The following is a 24,449-nucleotide window of genomic DNA, read 5'->3' as shown; positions in this document are numbered from 1 at the left end:
ATGTCGTGTTCTTCTTCGTCCTGGCCTGGCTCGGGGGGCGTTGCCGCCGCTGCCGCTCCTTGTTGTTCCGGGCTTTGCACTGTCGTTTGGGATTCGGCTTTCGAAGCCGCCTCCGCTTCCTCGGGTTCCATCAAGTTCTCGTTCACTTCAGGGTCCTCCTCCTTTCCCCCAACCACCCTGGCGTACGTCGGCACACACTCGTCGGCCGTGTGACCGAAAGAACGGCACTTGAAGCACCGCGGCACACGGCAGTCGCGCCTCATGTGACCAGTGTGCTTGCACCGCAAGCACAGCGGCGCCCGTCCCGGCACGACGACAAGCACCTGGCCGCTGTAGAATTTCATCACGTGCGGTAGTTCGTCCGGAGTGACGTCCGGCCTGAGCGTCATCTGGACAACCCGTGTGGTCGATTCCGCAGTCTCGAAGCCGTTGGCCGCCCAGGCGTCATGCTTGACACTCTTGACGTCGCCGAAATCACTCAGTGCACGGCTCAGACACTCGCCAGGAATGTCAAAAGGCACCCAGTGCACCTTAAAACTTACGTCCTGGTGGATTGGGTCGATTACCGCACAGAAATGTCCCTTCACCTGCAGCGATCCTTTCTTCAAAATCCGCTCACGCGCAGCCGGGGTGCGAAACTTGACGAGCCAGATGTGGTTCATCTGAAAAGGCCCAATGCCTCCCACTTCCTTCAGTAAGTCCAATTCACGGAACGGGGCACAAAAATTGTCGATACGGTACGGGCGCTTCGATGGGTCACAGTGCAGAAAAACGCACGCCTTCATGCTATCATCCGAAGGCAAAGTGGGCAGCAGCCAGCGGTAACCGGTCGGCTCGCCGAACGAGCGGCCAGCGCGGCCAAAGATAGCCGCAGCATCGCCTTGCGCGGAGCTAGCCATCGCACGTCCGCACCCACTGGGGGCCGGAAGTGAAGTGATTTAGCTCTCTCTCCCATTTAGCTACGAGCCCACGTGGAAACAGGGAGGACAAGTGGTGCACTCACCAAGCACATCTACAGGTTTAACCCCTGCATACTCGCTGAATGCCACGCGATAGCGATTAACGGAAGCTCACACCAACCCATGACATCTCTCTTCTAGTACGCTAATGTGCTAAAGCCTGTGGCTTCCAGTGTTCACGTAAAAAATCTCAGCTCCTTGTCGTCCGCCCTCACGCCAAACGACCCCTTAAAGAACACATTAAAATACTCCTTGATGGCCCATCACTCCAAGCCCCAGCATCAAGATCCTGGGCCTACATCTTCAGGCCAACACCAATTGACGTAGCCTTGCAGCGCCTCAAACACAGCACCAATAAAATCATACACATGATCAGGCGAGTTGCCACCAAGAAGCGAGGCCTCAAGGAGTCCGATACCTTCGATTAGTTCAAGCTTTTGTCCTCTCTAAAATCACTTACGTCAACCCCTTGTCTTCTTCTCCGCAAGGAGGACATAAAGATGCTTTATATAATGATTAGAAAGGCGGTTGAGCAAGCCATTGGTCTTCCCATGAGTGCGTCCACAGAGAGGCTGCTTAGCACGGGGCTCCACAACACGGTGGAAGAGCTGATAGAGGGCCATCTTTCTATCCAGAAGTTCCGAATGAGCACAACTGCGGCGGGTCGCCGCATCCTTCACCAGATTGGCTGGGCAGCGCAGAATGTCACTCCGCTTAATGTACTCCATGACTTTTGGCGACAAGAACTAAAGATGCTCCCTTTGCTTAGAAATATGAACCCCTCACACGAAGAGGGTCGCCGACAAGCACGGGCTCAAGGGCTCAACTCCACCCTCGGTGGGGATCATGCAGTTATCTACACAGACCCCTCCTAACATCGAGGGCAGCAGTACGCCATCATCGTGGCTACCTCCAGAACCAACCTCCTTGCTTGTGCCTCACTCAAGACCGAAGACATGATGGCAGCAGAAGAGGCAGCCATCGCCTTGGCTCTCACTCAACCAGGGGTTCGTAAGGTAGTCACCGATTCCCAACAAGCCTACCGGAATTACCAGTCGGGTTTGGTGTCCCGACCTGCACTGCGTGTGCTAAAAAAACACTCCCCAAATGGTTCCATTCTGCTCATCTGGACACCCGCTCACGATTCCATGGAGGGCAGCGAATACGCTCACCAAGCCTGCATTTTTACCCCCCGTGCTATGGAGCTTGCACGGGGAAGTCTCGATCAGGGACATATCCCAACATTATCGCCTTCTGAGACAGACCCTACCTTGGCCTTACCCTGACCTTTCCATAGAACAACAAACTACCCTACGGCTCATACAATCCGGCTCCTTCCCACACACGACGCGTCTTCACTTAATGCCCCCGAATCACTACGACGCTGAATCTAAATTTTGCTCCGAAGTAGAAACACTCTGCCACATAATCGGGGTGTGCGACTTTAGCTCTGAGCACCCTCCTCTCTTTCCGTCAACTACCGACCAAGAGCAATGGGAGATGCTGCTGTCCAGCTCCTCTCTGCTTACCCAGCTTCAGCTGGTGAACAGAACACAGGCGGCGCGGACTGAATATGGGCTACAGTGAAGAAGGAACCACTCCCCTGGGCCGCACTCTGGGCCGTTCAGAAATATGAATAGAAGCATTTCCTCCTCCTCCCTCCTGCTCCGCCTCCATCTCTGCCGCCGATCTCGTCGCCTCCGTCCGCGACGGAGAAGTGAGATCGTCTAACACCGTGTTTGAGCTTTAATTTTATAAAAAAGAGTTTCCACACATGTGCTACACCAATACAGCTCAACCAACCACCGTTCATGCATCATGCATTAATTTAACCTTTCCGAGAATATCTCTTTGAAGTAATAGAGGGACTGGTTAAATGCATTTCACTTCTCTCTGCCGTCTCTCGCTGCCGTTTACAGCTTTGCTTTCATCCACATTCACAGGGTGGATTGGCGCTAATTTTTTTTAGTCGAGTAGATTGGAGGCTACGAGATTGTCTGGAGGGACTAGCTGTGAAGGTTGTGGTCTCTCTACCTCACAATATGCATAACCCTATCATTGCACAAGGCATGCACTCATGCACACTGCGAGGAACCACCGCGGGTTCGAGCTATTTGAGCACGCTCACGATACTGAAACGTCGTCGCGCCAACTTAACACCGCCTCTGTTGGGCAGGTGGAGAAGGGGGCGACAAAGGAATATGCCCAGGGTACGGGGGGAAGACGTTTATTTTACATTAACGTCCCAGTTACACAATTTAAAGTACAAGTACGCACTTCCCTTGAGGTGAAAGAGGCGATGGGGCGCCACGCGCAAGTGTGCGCGTCGTCGGCGCAAAGCCAGTGGGCTCTTCGGTGAGGGCAAATTCCGGGGTGCGCGCACGTTGTGCGCGCGCGCATCGCCGTGCTGGCCAGATCGGCTCGCAGCAGCGAGGGAGACGGGGCCCATTCGCTCACAGGCGCGTACCGCACGGCATGATCGTCGAGTGGTAGGTACGGCCTTACTATGTGCAAGCGTAGGGGCAACAGGAGCAGCCTTAGGCACGGGCCGCAGCCGGAAGGGCTGGTGGGCTTTCGCCGGCGCAACAGAGTTGCAGCCGGCTGGTAAAGAAAGCGTCACATACCTTCGGCCAACGCCTTCGGCGTCCTGGCAGCGTCCCCCCGAACGGACCCCGCGCAGGGCACGCGTTCGCGTCCCGGCGAGAGGGGGGTTCGGGAATCGTCCAAAAGGACCAATGAGGTGAGGTTAGCTCGACTACCAGGGCGGAGCGCCCGCTGCGTGACAGTGTTTTATAGCCGCAACGGTCGCTGCAGCCTTCACCTCAGGCAGGAGTGTGAGAAGACGGCTCGGCTGTGCACAGTGGCGCCGAGACGAGCCGGCATTTCGGGGAGAGAGGGGAAAAGCGCCGCGCAACGCCACAAACCCAGTGATCGCGCAATGACTTGGGCGTCAGGATCCCCACAATGTCTACAGGTATGTAGACGATTACCTGGTTTTTCTGGAAAACAGTGGGTACCAGGGCCGAGTGGATGACGCTTTGAAGGTGTTCCGGGAGCAAGGCCTTGGGCTGAAGTTCACCGTAGAACTAATGAGTAACCGCGAGTTGCAGTTCTTGGACCTGAGGCTCGCCTTTGGGGATGGCCACGTTTGCTGGCGTTACCACCCAAGGGCAGCGAAGGCGTTACTTGGCTTTTCATCGTCGCATTCCAACATTATTAAGAATGGCATAGCCTCCTCAGTGATCCGATCGTCGTTGTTTAAATCTTGCACCCACTGCATCCAAGAGAGCTTCAACCAGCAGGTCGACAGGTTAGCAGCGTCCGGATATCCTAAATATGGGATAGATGCCCCGTGCCAAAAGCTGGTTCCGGTTGTAAAATATGGAATGCAGAGGTCACGCGAGGAACTTGGTGAAGAAAAGAAAAAAATTGCTGTGATACCGTATGTGCAGAATCTGTCGCATGGTCTGAAAAACGCTGGCGCACGATACGGGGTGAGGATGGTGTTCACGGCACCTAATAAACTGTACAAGATGTGCGGTCAGGTCCAGAGAAAAATAGAGGGTAACACTGCGGACGATCGCTATAAGTGCGTTGTAACGGACGAGTCGCACTACGTACCATGTAGAGTAGCGGTTGTCTACATGTTGCCTCTTACGTGTGGGAAAAAGTACATAGGTCAGAGCGGACGCTGTGTGAACAAGAGGCTCCGTGAACATGAGTTGTCCCTAGGTGGAAAGATGCCCCTAGCCACGCACTGCCGCGATTGCGATTCATGTGAACCTGTGTTTTCCGATGTGTTGTACTAGCGAGGAAAAAAAAAACAAGCTGAAAAGTTAGATTATAGAGACCTTTCATATTAAGAGACTTGGTAGCGCATGCGTGAGCCATACGTCGGTTGTACTTAGTGGTAAAGAGTATGCCTATCTGTGCGGAACATGCAAATGAAATAAGCATAAGCCGGGTGACCAGTGTATTTAGACCACGTGCCTTTTTTGTTTTTTAGATGCGACGCATCTCTTTAACTCGCCTTGTCCCGCGTCGTTGTCGCGGCGTAGTCCGCATCCTCGGCGCGGCAGCTGTGCGCTCCGCCGCTCTCACCGCAGCGCCATCTGTGCGTCAGCGCGGTCAGCTCGCTCCCGTCGCCGTGCCAGCTGTGCGTTAGCGCGCAGTTTGCGCTCGCGCTTGCGCTCGGTTAACACATGCGCATGCGCTGCTATGCGCTGCTATGCGCTGCTCTTTCTCATTCCGCTGCATATAAACGCGGTAAGTGCGCCGCTCCGCTCAGTCATTCCGCCGCCGGCGCTCCGATGACATCGTCCGATGATTTGAATAACGCGACGGCAACCCCCGATGCGTCGCATCTACCCCATGATTCCCCTCGCGGGAAGATGGTGTAAATTTTTGTTGTTCTTGGAGTGGCCTTGGCTGATCGGTTACCCACAACGTCATATGAAGCGTCATGTGACTGCGCATATATATGTTCTGTTTTTTCAATAAAATTTGAGTTGTGAGACTGCGCTCGTCCGTGTCCTTTCTTGTATCCGTCTTTTGCGCAGTTAAATTTTGAGTATTTACATTCTCGATCTCAGTGAACAGGCGGTGCGCTCCTGAGCGCGAGAGATTAAATAAGCACGTTGGGTCCACCCCCACCCTTTCCCTCCGCTGATGTCGGGAACGCACCAGTCACAAAAATCCAGGGCGCTAAAATTGGCGCCCACACGCTCACACACAGAGAGCACGTTTCCTCCTCGCACAGGCCAGCGCCAGCTTGACCCAGGTGAGGCAATCTGCCCGGGGTCGAAGCCCTTTGGGCCACCGATGTCGAAGCGTCGGGTGGACACCTGGGATCCCGTCCGGTAATCCGGCGTTGGGCGGCTCGTTCAAGTACGGCATCTCCAGCCTCGTCCGACACGCCGCGAAGGACAGGACTGCGATGCACGGCACACCGCCGAAGAACACAGGGACGGCCTGCCTGCCGCTGAAAAGGGAGGCTATACGCGATGCTTTTGTCGCCAGCTCCGCTGAACGTTTCCAGTCATAAAGGCGGTCCTCGCCGGTGGGCGCTTGGGTGGCCGTGGCGTCGCCGAAAGCGGCTTATGTCCAGCATCAGCAAAGGTCGCTGCCGCGTCATTGTGTATGCGCTGGCTCGTTTCCCGTCGATGAGGGGCACCCGGCAAACGGCAGGCTTGGGTGGTCGATCCGAGAACATCGATGACGGATTTCGCAACACTCCCCACGTCAGTATACTCGGAGCCCTGTCCAAGAAAGGGTAGGAGTGTACGTTATGTGCTGAAATACCGAGTTGTTTTCTAGCTAGGTTGGCTTTTGGCGCGCTGAGGCGCAGCTCTCCAAGATTATAGAAAACTTGAAACGGAGTTCATCATTGTATTTCTCGAAACCAGAGATTAGAGCGCGCTCACGCACGCACGCACACGCACACAAGTGGGTGTGGGTGTTGTTGTTGTTGTGGTTTTTGTCTCTGTTGTTGTTGTTGTTATTGTTGTGTGCGCGTGGAGGGACTCTTTGGCAATTTCTTGCAAGCAAATGATGGGGTAAGAAACTAGTGTTGGCCATAAAAGAAAGCGATTATTCCCAGCAAACTGGAGTGTGCTCGCTTTCAGACGTCACTGCTTCTGTCGCACCAATTTCGAATTCCACTAAATCACAACGTGAAATGAAATCGCAATACAGTATCCCCCCGCGTGATTTCACGCACACAATGTCGTCCCGTGCGTAACGACCCCATTGAACAAACGTGATTCAACTCTAGGTACCAACCTCTTCGCGAACGACCATACGGCTGGAAAAATCATATAGAAAGCCACATTGCGCGCATTTCAATAAAACCCCACGACAAACGCATCCAAAGCTGTAAAGGCAGATGAAGCACGTCTAGTTATCCCCCAGCCAGGGGTTTCCCCAGGCATCGAATCAAGGGGGGGTGTCTCAATGGCTCTGGGGGGGGGGGGGGGGGTTCATAAACTAGAAAAGCTGTTTTTTATCCCACCAGTTAAATAATAGACGTCTGTTAACCAAACGCTCATCCCCGTGACGTACGTTTTTCATTTTCTATATATATATATATATATATATATATATATATATATATATATATATATATATATATATATATATATATATATATATATATATATATATATATATATATATATATATATATATATATATATACACACACCTGAGAGGCGGTGCTTTCTTTTCAATCTAAGAAAAAACAAATTTAGAGAATTTTTTTTTTACTATGAAAGGTCCGTATTCATTTTTTTTAATTTCTCGCCATTTTTCAACGTATAAGGACATTTTCGAACTTTTTACCAGGGCCAGTGACGAAATTTCAGTTCTTGAAACAATGTTTAGGTAGTACACGAATTATGCAGCACTTATAAATCAGGCACCGATTGTACGCTCCTGATTTATTAAAACGCCAGGATTAGCTTCCGTAGCGCTTCACCTCGCCAAATTGCCCATTTTAAATGTACATGCTGAAAGAGCTTCTGCAAAGATTACGGTTGTAAACAAAGAACGGCATGGAATCAATGAAGAAAGTAAATTATATGTGTGTTTATTGCACTTAGTTCAAGTCAAAGGCGGCCTCAGTCGAAGTAATTTTGGGTGAGTGCTTGTCGATATATGCTGTTCTCGTACCTCCTCACGGGCTTATTCTTGCTCTGTACCAGTGGGCCTCTGACGAATCGATATGTTATTTATTTGCAGTTCTTATAATTAAACTTGCACGCGTCTTACTTGACGCAGCGTGAAAGCAGCGCCAATCATCCAGGGTCCATAAAAACAAACGCAATTGAAGACCGGGCACATGGTACTAGGCCAAATAAAGACGCTGAAAAAAATCTTCGAATTCCGAAAACGTGAAATTTTGTTTATACATTTACAGAAACACAAAGCGTTTTTATTGCGAATGAAAGAACCGCCAGCTGTCGAAAGCCACGAACTGTCGAAAAAAAGGAAATAAATACGTGCAACGCTAACAGCAAGCTCGGGGGCGCACTTTTGTTTATTTTGTTTATTTTGTTTAAGAGTAGCAGACGGGCAGCCCGCGCATGCGCAGATCGATACTGAAAAAGGTCCATACAAGGACTGACAAGAGTGAAATTTGGGGATTCAAGGGGGGGTGTCCAGAAAAACTAGGGGGGTCTACACACCCCCTAGGGGGGGTGTAGGGAAATCACTGCCCCCAGCGTCCATCTTGCAATTCTCAAACTGATACTACAACACATGAGGAAGAACGGTGATGGAGCCTCAACAAAGAAATCGCGGCGTAGGCCCCTTTATAATCGTAAAAGCAGATCGTGACAATGTGCTGGAAGTGACCTCGCAGGATTTTCTTTTCTTTTTTCTTTTCAAAATACAAGTGTAGTCCCTAAAGAATCAGTGGCTCTACTGGGCATCATTTCGTGACAAGCACACAACGATATAAATCTTGAATCTCTGACTAGCGCAAAAATATGAGCAGGCTAGCTCCTCGGATACCCAGACTCGTGCGAGCGTTCGTGACGAATACTAATGCCAAGTTACGGTCCCCCGATAGCTTACGCGGGCGGGCGCGACGACAGCGGCCGTGGCCACGGGCTCTGGCGATCAAATTCGCTCGATTCACCGGTCAGCTACAAGCAGCAGCAGTTGCGGCTGCCGTCGGGGAGAAGATTCGACTCCTATTCCGTCGCGCTCAGAGTGTGCTCGGAGCCTCGCAGCATCAGCCCATGTCGCCATTTTTGCTTCTCGCTGTCGCGTTGGCCCTGCTCACGTACGCGGAGTCGTGCGGCAAGACGCTGACCGGCAGCGGCAGGCTCACGTCACCAGGATACCCAATGTCGTATCCGCCCAACGTCCGTTGCAAGTACACGCTACGGGTACAGGTGGGTGAGCTCTGGCGCAACTATCAAAACACTCGCGTTTCTTCCTTGGGCCTCATCAACGCTAACTTTTCAGCTTGGAATTTATATCACACCTGCCGCGGTGGCTCAGTGGCTAAGGCGTTGCGCTGCTGAGCACGAGGTCGCGGGTTCTATTCCCGGCCGCGGCGGCCGCTTTTCTGATGGAGGCGAAAAGCAAAAACGCCCGTGTGTTTGAGATTTCGGCGCACGTTAAAGATCCCCAGGTGGTCAAAATTAATCCGGCGCCCTCCACTACGGCGCGCCTCATCGCCTGTGTTGCGTCGGCGCGTTAAACCCTACAATCAATCAATCAATTTATATCACCAAAGAAACACCAGACTCTATTGATGAGGCGGCCTTGCAGTAGAACGGTGCAAAACAATGTGGCCCAACGGGGAATATTTAATGCGGACATCACCTCGTGCCATTGGTGCTTATGTATATCACTTCTGTCAAAAACAGAGCCCCTGTGATCAGGATGGCACTTACCGCCTTTACCGAGCAGCAGGAAACCCACTACGCCACCGTGGCGAATGACCTTCGATGCGTCTCCGTCGGAGGCCAACGTTCACCGTAGATAACGGAAAATTCGAAAAAGCTCCTTTGTCATAGCAATACCACAGCTCTGGAGCATGTGCATATAGACTGCCCTGTCAGAAATACTTCTTAGCAGGCAAGTTCAGGTGGCTGGTACTTATTGTGTTGTAGAAGCAAGCAATTCCGGACGAATTTCCGGTATACGCTGAAAGCGTGGGGGTCTTACTCTCAAAACGTGTTTCTTGAGATCTCAAGGCTAACGAGCAAAGCTGTGAGTATCTGGTCTGTCTCTGTGTCCTTGTGTCGGTTTAATCTTAACAAGGCACATATTTAGAAAACAAAATATTCCACAGACGGTAGCGTGGATCGAACTGGACCTTGAGTGCGGTTGACGTTAGCGCTACAAAATGGGTAGACGCGGTCGCTGCTATACTACCACCTTAAGAGAAGAGGTGCACAAATGACCCCTTCGACCTCACCTCAAACTAAAATCAGTTTTCTCTACCTAACCTCAGCCTGGCAATTGAGGTTAAAGTCAAGACAGGCGAGCTCACCCAGCGTTGGTTATGCACCATTGGCCTCGCTTCGACATCATCTCAACCTCACCTCATCGTTAACCTCACCGCTGACTCAGTCGACTTCCCCCCAAAATCAAACACGTTCAACAATTGTATTTGTTAATCTGCATTTCATTCGAAGCTTTCTTGATAGGTATAATCGACTTCGTGCGCACGTGAAACGGGCACCCAACTTATTCGGCTTTGGTAACTGCTGTATTCGTTTCATTTGTATTTCATAACCGCCATCTTTTTGTTTCCTTTCATTGGTCTGCTAACACTCAGATTATGTACAGTAATGATTGTTCTTAGAAACAATGCCTCCTTCTGCCGTATGGGATGGGGCTGCGCACTGGCACGCGCTCCTTTACTTACTTTTCGTTACCACTCTCTTGGCTGCACTGTGCTCTGCACTTTGGGATACAACAGTACACTCACCAACGACAATTAGTAGCAAGCTGTTAAATTCCTATCAGGGCACGATTTTTCCTGCCTTTTTTCTGGCATTCTAGAAGTATCTCTGTAAGCTACGTAAGCGTCTCTCTCTCTCTCTCTCTCTCTCTCTCTCTCTCTCTCTCTCTCTCTCTCTCTCTCTCTAGAATCGCTGTTGAATGACTAGTTCCAACTGCGGGTTCTATCCATCGCATGTGATTGAGCATTCTAGATGCTCTACTTAGCGTAGCCAAGCACACACTAAGTAAATTATGTTGCATGGCTGATGAGAGCGTACTGCAAAACTTTGTGCTCGGATTTACAGATTTCAGTATTCGTTTCTTGCTGATCGGAAAAAAATACGGCTCATTCGAAACCCCGGCAGCGTTACTAGTGTTTTTGCAAGCTCAAGCGCGAGTGGACCATCTGTTTCCCCCAACGAGTGACCGGTTTCCCTCGCAGGGCACAGAAGTATGCGCCGTGGAGCTGAAGTTCGAAGAGCTGGACGTGGATGGGCAAGCGCCCAAGTGCGATGCAGGCGACGCCGTGTTCCTGCCCTCCACTCGCGAACGCTTCTGCGGGGTTGAACCGCCGCCAGCCCTCGGTTCGTACACGCCGAGTGCGCGACAAGGAGCACACGACTTGCAACTCCGACACTGTGCTCCGCTCTCAGAATATTAGCAGGGATCCTGCTGTTCTAAAATAATGACCCTTAATCTCGGGGTTCGTGCAGCACTATTCACGTGTACTCTGTAAGCGCTATATCGTTTTATTTTAGTCAATCATACGAAAGAAACTACGCTCGACTTGAAACACTGTCATGCTGTTGGATCCCTTGAACAGAGGGCCCGACCACAAGATCGGCGTCGGTTAGAACATGCACCCTCAATACAATAGCGCGCTGTACACAAGTCCCGTATTGGAGCTGCACTTACGGAGGCTACCATCAGAGGCCTAACTACAAGCCAACCCTATAAAGTGTCCGTAAATGAACGAGAGCCGGAAACCGGGCACGGGTGTCAGACCAACAATCGAACAACTACAGTGCACGGTACTGCTGCGGCCTGTAAGACAACGGTGGGAAACATCTCAACCCACGTTTCCGATATCTCCAAAAATGGGCCGCTCCCAAAGGCGACAATGGAACACAATAAGCGCGCCTCTCCGCCGGCTTCGACCGCAGGTTGTGAATTCTTTCCCTTCCATAAAAAGCTTTCCTTTGAGACCATTATGCCATCCTACTTTCAACAAAGTTAATCATCATCACCGTTATATAAAATAGCAGGACTTTGATGCATTATCGAGTGATTTTTCCAATCCCACACTGTTCTCTAGGCTCATGTAAATATTAAGTGTCACCTTAGTGGAGTTCAGCTTTAAAGCCCCAACATAAGCAAATCGACTTCCATTGCACAAACAGCAATATGACCAGCAAATCAGCACTTTTCTAAGCACACGTGATGAGTACACTTGCCAGATAGTTCACAGTCATTTTCCTGCTCTGTGAGAATTAATATCCTCTTCCCCCTCTTGAGATAATACGGGACTAAGAACATAAAAAATCTAGCCAGCGCCACAACTGTAAGTGCTATCGGCGACCATGGCGTCACAGTCCACGTCTACACAGTCACCGCCATCCGTGAACCCTGAACAACTTCCGCCTTCAACGCTCTTCAGGATGAGGCCACCGAAGCCGCACATCTCAAACATTCGCTGCCGCAAACATGCAGCGCTTGAAGCCGGCTCCCAAGTCAAGCAGTCACTTAACGCGCAATGCAAAGTGCCCGCATTCCATCCCTACGTTAACCGAGGCGTAAGCTGCTGTCCGCGAGGGCCGAAGACGGGTTATCCCTGTGCCGCATCTGTAATACGGCACGTTTTTCGCAAGAAACCAAACACAAGCGGTCATCCAGAGCACTCCGACAGGTCAGCCAACCAAGCGGCCTGTCAGCAACGGCGCATTGCAAGCCTTCTGAATGGTGTAGCCTCTCCTCTCGCAACTGTCACAAAGAATGCGACTATTACGACCCCGGAGAGGCATTTCACAACATCAAGCACCCACGAAAGAGAGAACGCAAGGCTGTAAAGACTCAAGAACGTGAGCTTATATACCAGGTTTGCTCTGTACAACAGTGCTCCGCATCCGTCTTCACCGTGACCCAGAAGAATTCGTTTTACACTTTGTCTAAATGCAGAACACGAAACAAGACCACACCATCCCTAGCCCGCCCCAGATTCACATCAGTGCCACTAAAATGCTCGAACTATGCAGCAGCATTCCGACCAAGGTTTCCTCAGCTCTTGCGTAGATTTTCCTGGTATGAAGCTAACATGCATATGATCAAAATTTCACTCGGAAAAAAAATTTTGAGCATAACTTACATTGTTTCAAATTTAATTTCACTCAATTTAAGCTTCAAAATAGAGCCTGAAGTCTCCTTAACTATTAGCCTCGCAAGACTGGTAAAGTGCCACTCAGCTTCCATGCTGAAGAACAGTTTAGTACAAACGATTTGGCCAATTTCTTACCAGCGAAGCTGTTCAAGCTCTCTTCTGTCCGTGCGGAACGCTGACAGAAAACTTTCTTCACCGGCAAAGTGGAGAGGGGGAAAATTCTAGGCCATGGGGGAGTGTGAGGGAAAGTGTCGAGGAGTCAAGGAGCCCACGAGCAGGTGTTGGGAGTGGTTGGGAGGTCCCGGCAATGGAACCCGGGACCTTTACGCCGTAAAACCGGCAACGTAACCACTGAGACACCCCAAAGGTCAGAGGGGTACGGGGTTAGCAGCGGCGGGGAACAACAACATGTGCAGCTGATTGGAATTTTTTTCTTTCTTTTCTCTCTCTCTCTCTGTCGCCCTGTGTATGTGTGTATTTATTTGTTTTTATTTGCTTGTTCGTGCTTGTTTGTGCGAGGTATTTTGAACTAATGGTACCTAAGAAATTTACAAATTTAAACCTAACAGAGGAAAAGTACTAAGACACTTGGAAAGGTACATTAAAAATATCAGTATGAACGAGATGAAAGGGCATTAAGAAAAAAATAGAATAGTTTAACCACGAGGTTGTTGTAAGTAACATTTATCTTGCACATCCAGAGAAGTTCTCATCAGATGCCTGTGATAAAGAGAAAAATGAAGCAGTGCTGATAACTTCAGTAAAGCTTACTTAGCCAGGCTTTAGCTTTTCTGCAACAAGTTGTCTTCAACTAATCCAGCTGAATTCGAAGACGCTTGGTTGCAAATATTATTTTTGTGCCATTAATACTTATTTTTAGTTCTGATACTTTCTCACCTCTCATGGGAGACAGTCAGCCATAGAAAATGTCCTCATTTACACCCTCTGTCTTTGCCAGTGCTGCCAGTTTCCGCAGGGGGCCTTCAAATGGAATTCTACTCGAACGGCCACGGCAGCGGCAGCGGCTTTGCCCTGCGGCTGAGCCAAATTGAAAACTCCTGTCCTAAAAAAGGTACGCATATAGAAGAGTGTTGCCGGGGCATATACAGCTGCTTGTGTACTAGGTCTTATTTGGCGTAATAATTTAATGCTTTGATTATGATGGTATCGGTAAGGGGGGGGGGGCATATGAGATAGCTTGTGTTTTACTGCAAACTTGCGTTGCTACTCTACTAAAGCGCACCAGGTATTCCCTCGGTGTGTCGGCCTGCGCCACCAATTGTTGCCAGCGACAGCAAGTGCCAGTTAGTTCAGCGTTGGTTTTCTCTTTCTTTATGTAAAGGCGCTATTTCTTATTTTTTATAATTGTATCTGTTTTTACCTTTATCTGCTTATACAGTACATGTGTCTGTGCGTTCGTGTGTGTAAGTGTGCGTACAGTCATGGACTCACCAGAACACCCAAAAGGAAAAAACACTGTTCGTTGAGGTCCAATAATGGCGCGCTATTGGTATATTTGGAAAGCCACATTTCCCAAATTTGTTTTCGTAATTTGGTTACGCGTAATTTTAACTTGAATGGAAAGAAATCCCGCTATTTGTGGGTTCTGGTTCATATTTTCGTGATCGCGTTTCATTTGTTCGTGACTGTGCACACGCACCCGCACACGTTTAGTCAAAACCCCATTACCTAACTCTAAGGTCAGAACTTCGTTAGCTAACTCAAGCGAAATTTGGAGATCCGCAAGATAGAGGTTGGCAGATTTTTTATTATTATTATTTGTAGGTGCTCACAGAAACGCAATTAAATCATTGATCACTAGCTTGCCTTGCGTCTGTGGTCCCTACCAACGTAAATCACCGTAAATTACAATAAATTATCATGATACGTACTTATCATAAATTATCATTATGACTGCCAGCCAACACTGAGACAGTTTCTCCCGCTGGTAACCCTGTTGTTCTACCTTCACTGCAGCATAAGTGTACATGCTGCAGAGCCCCCTTAAAGGCAAACCTCGATGACGATATTGGCCGTGGAATGAAAGTGAAGAACAGCCGGCATCTTGTCTATAGCAGTAAGAAAGCTGGAAATGTTGAGCATTAAACAATCATGCTACTCAAGATGGCATCTCGACATACCAAGGGAAAAAAATACCGATAATTGGGCCTTTGTGTACGGTTTAGAGACGCTTTTAGAAGCGCCGGTAATTTAAAAGTTCGATTTGCGGAGATGTAAATTTCTCGGCCCTGAAGATACCGTGGGTGTTGACAGGGGTTTATCCAGAATTTCGATTTTGGAGGGGTGTCGAAATCCTTCTGAGAGGGTGTTAGGGGGCTGTTTATATATATGCCTGTCTGTTGCCTTCTGTGTACTCAAAATTCGTGTCAAGAAAGTGTGCTGAAAGGTTCACGATGACAAAGTACAAGTTTGCTTCAACTTGTTTGTGAGATTGGCGGCCGCAAACCAAAGCCACACTCCCAAAGAAGCATTCCTGTGCGATTGTTCCGTTTGATCGTATCGCTTGAACGCTAAAAGGGAGCTAACACACTGATCACTCCATTTTAATGTGTTTCCTATTACGTCACTTCTTATGCTATGTGGCACAAAATTAATCTTTTTATTATTTCTTCTTTTCTCAGTGGCAACAGCGTCTTTCGGGGCAGGGATGGAGTTGACTGAGTTACCAACGTTGACTGAGCAACAAGCTTGCTTCTTTAAAGAAAAGCAAGGTCGCATTTTACATTACTGTTTTCTTTAAAGCCTTGATGCATCTCAGAGGGTAACACCAATCAAATTAACACTTTCGTGACCGCGAAAAAATCGGTTGTTTTGGGGTGTTCTTGGAAATAATTTTTTCTTGCCACAGAAAATGATTGATGCTGAAGTGTAAGATACAACATGATAGAGAAAGAATAGAGCTTTCTAACAGTAATCATTTCGAAGAACAGATTTATTACAACTTTACAAAAAAATTATCAAAAGAAAAACGTAGTAAAAAGAAATAAATGATCAAAACATCAATGCCACTTTGCACAGGGTACACATAATATACAATTTGAACATAAGGCCCTTATAAAGTAATACTGCAAAAATGAGCTAAGTACAAAAGTTATTTACATACATAGAATTATAGAAACACTAGTGCCTACTGGTCGTTTTTGGGTAGTCCAGAAAATATTTTGTTCTTGCCACAGAAAATGATGAATGCTTAAGTGTAAGTTATGAAATGATAGAGGAATAATTGGGCTTTCCAACAGTAATAATTTCAAACAACAGATGCATTAGGAATTTTATCAAAAAATTGTGAAAACAAAAAAGGTAACAAAAAGAAAAAAAACCAATGCTACTTTGCACATGGTAGACATAAAAAATTCGCATGGCGACGCAGTGAAACATCCCCCTCGCGAGGGGCACGATCAAATGCAGATCATTTCCGGGGGCGCACGACGTTAAGTAGTTTGCGTTACGTTAATGTTGTTGCACTTGTGGCAACTGCTGACGAGAGAGCGCGGCGATGAGTGCGTTCCAGCCTCGCCGACACCCGCCTTTATCACGCCACGATCGCGCCACGCGCGCGCGATGCTGACGTCACGATCACGCCACAGATGTTGTTGATCCCGCGACGCGCGCGCCCCCACCTGTTGGGCGCGAACCGACCGCGGAGAGAGCGCGCGATGCGAGCGGACAGTAGGCGAGGAGGAGCGGGGGAGAGGGCGCACCTGCGAGCGATGGGGACTACTACGGACGCCTAGAACGGGTGACATCGTGAGTTAAAGAAATGCTCTTCATTTAAAACAATTTGAAATATACACTTTAAACATACAACGCTTATATGTTAATAATGAAAGTTTAAGCGGTGTATGTACAAAAGTTATTTACATAAAAAAATATAAGTATACACAATGAATAGCCGTGGGCGATGCTCCGGCGCGCTATGCCAAGGTCAACTCCGGACCGTCTTCGCAGAAAAAAGTCAACTATCTGCGCACCTGGCGCCAAGAAGTCTCGCCCGAACGAAGTCGACACCCTGCAGATAAGAGCTGTGGCCTATAGGCTCCGGACAACGAAGTTTGCCGGGCGAGCGCAGCGCCGCCGCGGCAGACCCGCGCAACTCTGGGTCGGTCCCGCCGCGCACACCGCCTTCAGCGCCCGTGAGCGCAACTTTGCAAAAACGTGTGTCATAACGTTATGTGCGTGTATATCTACTGCATACTGCAACAAAGTCATGCAGAAAGTTTTTATAGTAGGTGGAAGCCTCCAAATAAAACGGGACGCCGATAAAATGCTGTCGCCTTGCTGCCTAGCCGTAGGTTGATACAACTGGGAAGCGTGTGTTCAAGGCTTGGGATTCTCCCGAAAATTCTTCTGTCTTTTTTTTTTGCAGATACGAAGCATAGTTACTGAATCTTTGAAAAGACCGCACTAAGCGAGCGGATTACATACTGCCGTGGTGTACGAGCAGCTTGTTAGTAGGCTGCAGCAGGCGGTAAATACACATAAGTGCGCATTAAATTTGGTAACAAAGAGGGCCCCCAAACACAGTTATAGCAGCGTAGTTTATCACCCAGCGGTTCTACTCTGCTTCATCTAATATTTCACGTGCTTATATCGCTGTATTAAATACATATAAACACATATGGGGCGGACACTTATAGGAGTTAACGTTCCCAAATGTTTCGCGAGCTATTGGATATCATAAAATCACCACCTCTTCTTGCAAAAGAAACAATGAAATTGTTGTCTAAGCCACTGCAAAGCAAAGAAAAATAGAGAGAAGTCGTTCCGCAATAAAAGTTGGAAATATATGAACGCAAGACGAAATTTTCGCGCTCTGGGAGAAGAAGGAGGAGGAGGACAAACTTTATTTATCCCATCCGTTGTGATTGCGATCACTCCGGACCAGTGAGGGGTGTCCTCAGGGAGATAAATTTTCTTCCCTTGACTTTTGTTGCAAAGGTGTTGACGGTAATAAAAGCGCCACTATTTCTTTCTAACAGAGGTCTCACGCCGGACCCGTTGGCGTGGAGAGAAAAAAATACCCGAATATGAATATTCCGTAATTTATTACGATACGCCTAGTCATAGCCTCCTTTATATAGGAGGCTATGGCCTAGTAGATGTTCTGCCGAGCCCCCCCCCCCCCCCCCTTTCCTGCCAAATGGAATTTCTTGTGGTAGCCTTCTCGTTAAGAGTTTCTTTTTTAGGGCATGTTTTTATACAGCTGGCGTACTGGGCTACACCTGGAAGCCCAAAAGTTTCTTGGCGGAGCGGGCACTTATTAGCAGCAGCACTTTCACTATATACAGACGAAACGGAATTTAATACTGTTACATGTATGGAACATCATATTCGGATCAAAGACCCATAGGTAACACCCATGTGGTCCAGTTAGTAGTCCTGCAGTCGCAAGTGCACTCACATGGATGGAATACCTCGCGCGGAAACATCGCGCAACGTCTGATGTATTTGCAGACAAAGCCTCTTATTGTGTGGATTGAACAATATAAATTACGTTTTCTTTTGAAGGAAACATGCTGATCTTGAAAAAGTTTTGCCCGCAGGCAGGCTGTACGAGCATTTCTCTTCTGGGCATCACGCTTATGCGGCCTTTATATGCCTTCCCATACGCGAATTGCACCAAATAAATCCTTCTTCATTCACCTGCACTATGTGGCAGGACTACTGTACAATCTCTTACTTCGTTTTAAACCAAAAAGGGGCGACTGATAAGCTTCATTCACGCTGCAAAAAGAGGAGCGTCCCCCAGCCAGGAACGTACCGGCATGCGGAGACCGACCCGGTGTTGCGCATATCTGCCGAAGGGGGGCGCTGGGTGTCGCGGGCTCCGTGTCGCCCTCTGGGGCGCTGTCCGGCGCCTATTGGCGGTGAGCGCGAACACAGGCGGCGCTGCGAAGCGCGCCTCCATGACGTCAGCTTAGGGATTCTCGCATTTGTCGTCTGCTTCACTCAGGATCGCTCTCCCTGCTGTTTCTTTGCGCTCAGTCTACGTCTGATGCTTGTTCGCTGCAGATTTCGCGTGTGTGTAACTTTCTATCATAATAATAGGCTTAAAATTGCATACACTAGCTCATGGTGTCAATTAAAGTATAGTTTTGGATACCGCTACGGGAGAAACATTGCCGGCGCCACCCCATTCCTTGCGAAGCCGGTCCTGTGCGGAGCGCGAAGAGTCGGAGCTAGGCGTCAGCTTCTCATGTAAGCATTCGAACAAAAGGAACAGTCAGCTGCTAATAACCGACATCAGCGAAAATGGAAGACCAAAACAAATTCTAGGCCTTCAGGGCTGTCGGCTTTGGCAGAAGGCATCACGATTCCCGGTAATCATATGTAAGGTAAAACAGCTTTTGCAACCTTGCCGAACGCTCGAACGCGTTTTGTCACATCACTTTACGTTGTCAAGGCATGAAAGTTTGCCGACATGCGCTATAGACTGCAAAAACTGTAGGTTGAGTTCCAAATAACCCAGTGTGTATATACGCGCATGCTGATTCTATACCAGGCATCCAACCAGTATGGAGGTTTATTGAGCAAAACGAGTCACGTCTTCGTTAAATTTATAGTAACACATATATGTTTGTTAAGACATGGAGGGATATTTCGGAACATTTTGCACAGCCATATCTTCCCGATATTCGGATATGCGTTATAGGAAAACTGCACTCAAGAGGAGGAGGATAAGAAAGGGGAGGAGGGGAAAACTTTGTTTAACAATTAAATCGATCTGGTTAGTGGGCCGGGTCCTCAGTCCAGGACAAGAGAGTAAAAGTAATTTTCTTCAAATCATAGAACGCCATCCCGAGTAGAATAGGATTTGTTCTTCGCGCCTGGAAGGGTTGAAAAGCAATAAAAAGCTACTTGGAATTCTTCTTCGGTTTCGAGTCTTGTAATATATGCAGGTATACTATTTATTACGTTAGTTAGCGAGTATATCATGCCTTCAACACCGTAATCATGTTAATTGTTCGAGTTGAGAGTCAGTTCGTTATGATAACAATATAATTACGATAGAAATTCGGAGCACAAAAGCCGCCTTCGAGTACTGTGGACCACGTTGTTTAAGGCGTGATCGCGGTGGCGTAGCACAAACCTTCTCATTGTATTTGCATGTGAATAAACAAAGCACGCTGCGGATATGCACCTTCTTGCACGCAGCCGTAATGAAAGCCAATTTGTGAAGAAGGGAATGTATGCCATACAAAATGAAGAAAATATCCGCACGACCTTTGTGAGGCTCCCAAACATCCCGAAACCTCCTAATAAGAAGTTGGTGACGGCGTAGAAAAATTAATGCGTTGGGCAGAAAAAAAAAGCAAGAAACATTAATCCGATACAAGACAACAACGAAAGAAACAGAAGAAAGCCGCTTTATTTCCTGCTGTGCGATGAGCGTGTAGAGGCCGCTGCTTGGTACATAGTATTAGACTGTTGAGTCTTCATAGGCGCATCTCAAAAGTACTGCAGGGAAGCCTACGCATTTTGAATACTTATCGAGAAGCTCTGATCGCTGATCCTCGCGAATAAGCAAGAAAGGACGAGTTACACACGATCTTCTGACCGATACTCTGAAGAAAGTTGTTCTCTATCTCTTCGTGTGTTGCAAACTTGTGGGGGATACAGCTTCAAATTATTCAGATGCGTCAGAAGCTGGCAAAATAACTGAGTCGCTAGAAATACGCTTTTTAACGCACTACAGCAACGAAGCGGGCGATTTCTAGCCCAGGCACTGTTGCCCCTCACAAGCGGAGTGTAGCAGACGACAGCGGCGCGAATCCCTAAGCCGACGTCAGAGCCAGGGGGCGCCACTCAAAGATCTCACCGCCAATAGAACAGGGCCGGATCTGTTTACAACAACGCGCGCCCGGGATAAAGCGACCGGAAAAGAACTTGAAACTCAGCTGTGCCCACGTGTTGATGGTCCGGGGCGACTTGACGCAATTTCGCTATCCGTACTAAAGTCTGACGAATCGAAGTCGCCTTCCGTGTCTGTTCTGCTACCATCATGCACAGATTCAAGCTCAGATACATCGGAATCCGCCAAAATTCGCCGTTCGCGCGAAGCATCGGCGAGCGGCGGCGATGCCATAACTGAAAACAACGTGAGCACGTCTCCCCGCAGGCAAAGGACATCACCCCCCCCCCCCCCCCCCCCCACCCCCACCCCCGCGGTGGAAAAATGAAATTCAGAAGTGAAATACTTCCTCATTTACCATTTGGATGGCGTTAGCGGTCCAGAAGCGCTTGAAGAGCGCCAAATTTTTAATTTGTATTCGTTGATAGCATAGGAATAGGCGAGGTCACGAAAGTGTTTAACAAGCGACATTTTGTGTATGCAAGAACCTGGGTGCTCAAAAAATAGCCGAGGCGATAATGAGACCCATGGGAAATCGGTCGAAGGAGGTGAGGTGTGAGCAAGAATTTTTTATACAAAACTGTCCCCAAAGGACTATGAAGACAACGTGCACTTTTGCTGCATTCGACAGATTGGACAGTTCATACCGCATTACATTTTTTTTCTGTGGTTAGTGATGCTTTCGGGAGAGAGTAATTGAAATCTTTCTAAAAGGAGTTCTTGAAATATGCGCTCCCTGGCTAACCCATCTTATCTATATTACGTGCCAAAATTCCATTAAGGCGTTTATCGGGGCAAACGCGGCCAGTCAGTATTGTACCGTGGTTGCTTGGTTATACCTGTGCAACACGAGCGTTTCAAAAGACATTCGGGTCGATGGCCTTCGAAATTTCAAATGACATTTGAAGTGGAAGGAGTTCCGCCGATCTACACGACAATTCTCAAAGTCAGTTGAAAGTTTCCACGTTCACCCGCCATGTTTTGGTGTCGCCACTGCTGCCCTGTTTTGTTCTTGACAAAAATTTAATTTTAGAGTTAAAATGGGCGAAAAAAAACAATTGTTAGGGATCAACTTGATAACAATCTACAAGCCCGCCCAAAACATGCATCAACAGCTGGCTAGCCAGTTTTTTTTTCTTCTTTTTTCGCAGCGCCGGTGCTGACAGTAACAAGAGCGAGTGATAGAAAACTAAATCAAGTGAAAAATTATGATGATTGCACACTTTAAACACCAAGTTTTCCTCGTAAATAATTGTTTTATAATTACGGCATGCAGAAACTGCGTTTGAAAGTACGACCGTTTGCGTTTCAAAGGCCTTCGAGAACCTCGAAGGTCGGTGGTGGTGCTCCTTCGACTCCAATGGCATTTCAACTAAAGGAATTTGAAAAAAAACGTCGTGTAGCAGCTCAAAGGTGTCATTTGACTCAAACGACATGCGTCTCAAAGTCCTTTGAAACGCTCGTGCAGCACGGGTATTAGACGACCAATTGCAAGCCTGGGTTTAGGTCTGACTGCAATAACCCCTGTATTTAGCGAGTGGTATTAGGGATTGTGAGACGGCTGTTTTGAGTGGAGGTTGAATCGTGCCCCACCCAATCGGGGCTACTAGAGCCCATCTCAGCTCTTCATGTTTGCGAATGTCGTAATCTCGGGTAAAGTTGTCGTTTCGATAGGTTCTCGTACACCTGCCGTGTGAAAGTCAGTGGAGTCGCAGACATCTGGAAGTGTCCTTTCCGGGTGTCAAAAAAAAAAAATCATCGGAATGCGGGAGAGAGCGCCTGCCCTGCAGGCTCATCGTGCGGCGGCGACTTCTCGAAGGAACAGTTCCGGGTCGAGGGGCCCTCGACGCCCGGTGGCGCCTGCCTCTACGTGGTGCGCAAGTTCGACCCGGCCGTGTGCAAGCTGCAGGTGCGCTTCCAGCGCTTCTCACTCGGCGCCGACGGAGCCTGCAGCAGACCGCGCCTGCTCATCGCTGGCCGCAGCCTTTGTGGAAGCCGAAAGGCCGACGACGTAGGTAGGAGTGCTGCGCTGCTCTGCACGGATGATTTCTCTCCGCCATTCCCACTCTCCGGAATGGGACTAAAAGGGAATGGGGAAGGGCATGCAGATGGCGCAGTCCAATACGAGAAACTTACACAGGCTTCGCGTCTTCGCTCTTTTTCTTTTTTTTAGTTGAATGCGTCTTTTGAAGTATTTTTGAAGTATTTATCCATCGTTTCTGACTGCACTATGCTTGTGAGTGCGGCCTTGTTTAAAGACAAGGCATGAGAAAAGTGACCTGACTTTCCTATTTAAGCTAATCGATTGGCGACGGAGGAGAAAAGCGAAAACGCCCGTGCCATGGGTTTTCGGCGCGCGTTAAGGATCCCCAGGTGGTCAAAATTAGTCCTGAGTCCTACACTACGGTGCGTTAAACCCCACAACAAATCATCAATCTTAATCGATTGGCAAGTTTGCTGTGGCAGTCTTCTTCCTTATCTCAAGCTAACAGTCCATCCTATAACCGCAAGAAAATGCCACGCTCTTACTACTTCCAGCTTCTCCAACAGTCACTGTACCCGCATTTGAGACCTCACAGCATTTATAACTTTTACTGTGCGTACTATTTTTCCACCTCCTCACCCATCTCTATCCCGATCCTTGGCGGTCATCTATCGCCAGCTCCAGACCCGCTCTTTTCCCGCCCCTGCCATCATGTCTTCGATATTTCCTGGCATCTGTATATACATAGAGGCGTGTCGATAATGTTCTGCCTCTCACGCATCGCTATCCCACATCATATGGGCAAGTGATAGCATCCCACGCAAACACCCAAGTCCAAGAAGACCTGGCCCGCTTGGCCGACGGCACCGGACCCCTGCCCAAAAGGGGCCCTGCTGCCCTACGGACGACAGAGAAAACGTCACCGGCCTAATCGCCCCGGCTGTGGCCAGTTAAATTTTGTCTGTCTGTCTGTCTGTCTGTCTGTCTGTCTGTCTGTCTGTCTGTCTGTCTGTCTGTCTGTCTGTCTGTCTGTCTGTCTGTCTGTCTGTCTGTCTGTCTGTGCATGTTAGTATTGTCAACAGTTCCGTCATCTGTTCACTCCAGCCAATGCCCCCTTTATAATTTTTTATATTTCAATCACGTACAGCTCCTGGGCGTGGCCTCCGCGATCTGCTGCCGATCGCGGAGGCCACGCCCTGGGATCGCATCCAGCCGGGCTGTAGATCCCATAGTTGCTATAAAACATTTCCCAGTAAAGATAGTTTTCGGCATGCGGCAGCGCCCTCTAAACCTTCATTTGTATTTTTTTTATTTGCTCGTTTGCTTGTTTTCTTGTTTGTTCCAGCAGTTTTTACTTCTTTGCAGAAACCTTCGACTTCCCATCTCAGACGTTGGCGTTCCTGTACCAACCAGGAGATAAGCAGCAAAACGACAAATTTGCTCTAGACATCTTTCAAGAGACGTGTAGCTAGAACTGAACCTCTGCCGAATTGAAATAAAATGACCGCGCGCTGATGTGGCGTGCCACGAAGAAATCGAGCAGTTGAGTACACACGTGAGAGTTGTTCCCGAAATATAGCCCTAAGGAACAGCCTCTCCTCAGAGCAAAAGTTGACATAATTTGTAAAGATAATTCAGCCCTTAGGAAATTTGTATATAAAAAAAACAGTCGATGTATTTACCGTATGTCGATTCCCAGGAAGGGCGCAAATACTCAGGAGGGGGAGGGAAGGATTTATTGGCCCAAAAGAGGGTCTTGAGGGATTGCAATGGCGGGCCTTTTTGAGTTGTCTTCTC

General features: G+C 48.5%; 1 protein-coding gene across 1 annotated transcript; it reads left to right on the top strand.

Moving 5' to 3' along the window:
• Positions 1 to 3,106: 3,106 nt before the first annotated feature.
• LOC144169928 (uncharacterized) lies at positions 3,107 to 24,152 on the top strand. The gene is made up of 5 exons (XM_077699383.1): positions 3,107 to 3,933; positions 10,864 to 11,005; positions 13,754 to 13,867; positions 22,459 to 22,683; positions 24,018 to 24,152. Exons 1-5 carry the CDS (start codon positions 3,898 to 3,900, stop codon positions 24,122 to 24,124), a joined length of 624 nt encoding a protein of 207 aa, XP_077555509.1. The 5' UTR covers positions 3,107 to 3,897; the 3' UTR covers positions 24,125 to 24,152.
• Positions 24,153 to 24,449: the final 297 nt, after the last annotated feature.

This window comes from Haemaphysalis longicornis, unplaced genomic scaffold (assembly GCF_048455015.1).
Source record: "Haemaphysalis longicornis isolate Haplotype H1 unplaced genomic scaffold, Haemaphysalis longicornis Haplotype H1 scaffold_1, whole genome shotgun sequence".
NCBI classification, from domain to species: domain Eukaryota; kingdom Metazoa; phylum Arthropoda; class Arachnida; order Ixodida; family Ixodidae; genus Haemaphysalis; species Haemaphysalis longicornis.
This window is presented reverse-complemented; position numbering and strand designations above follow the sequence as displayed.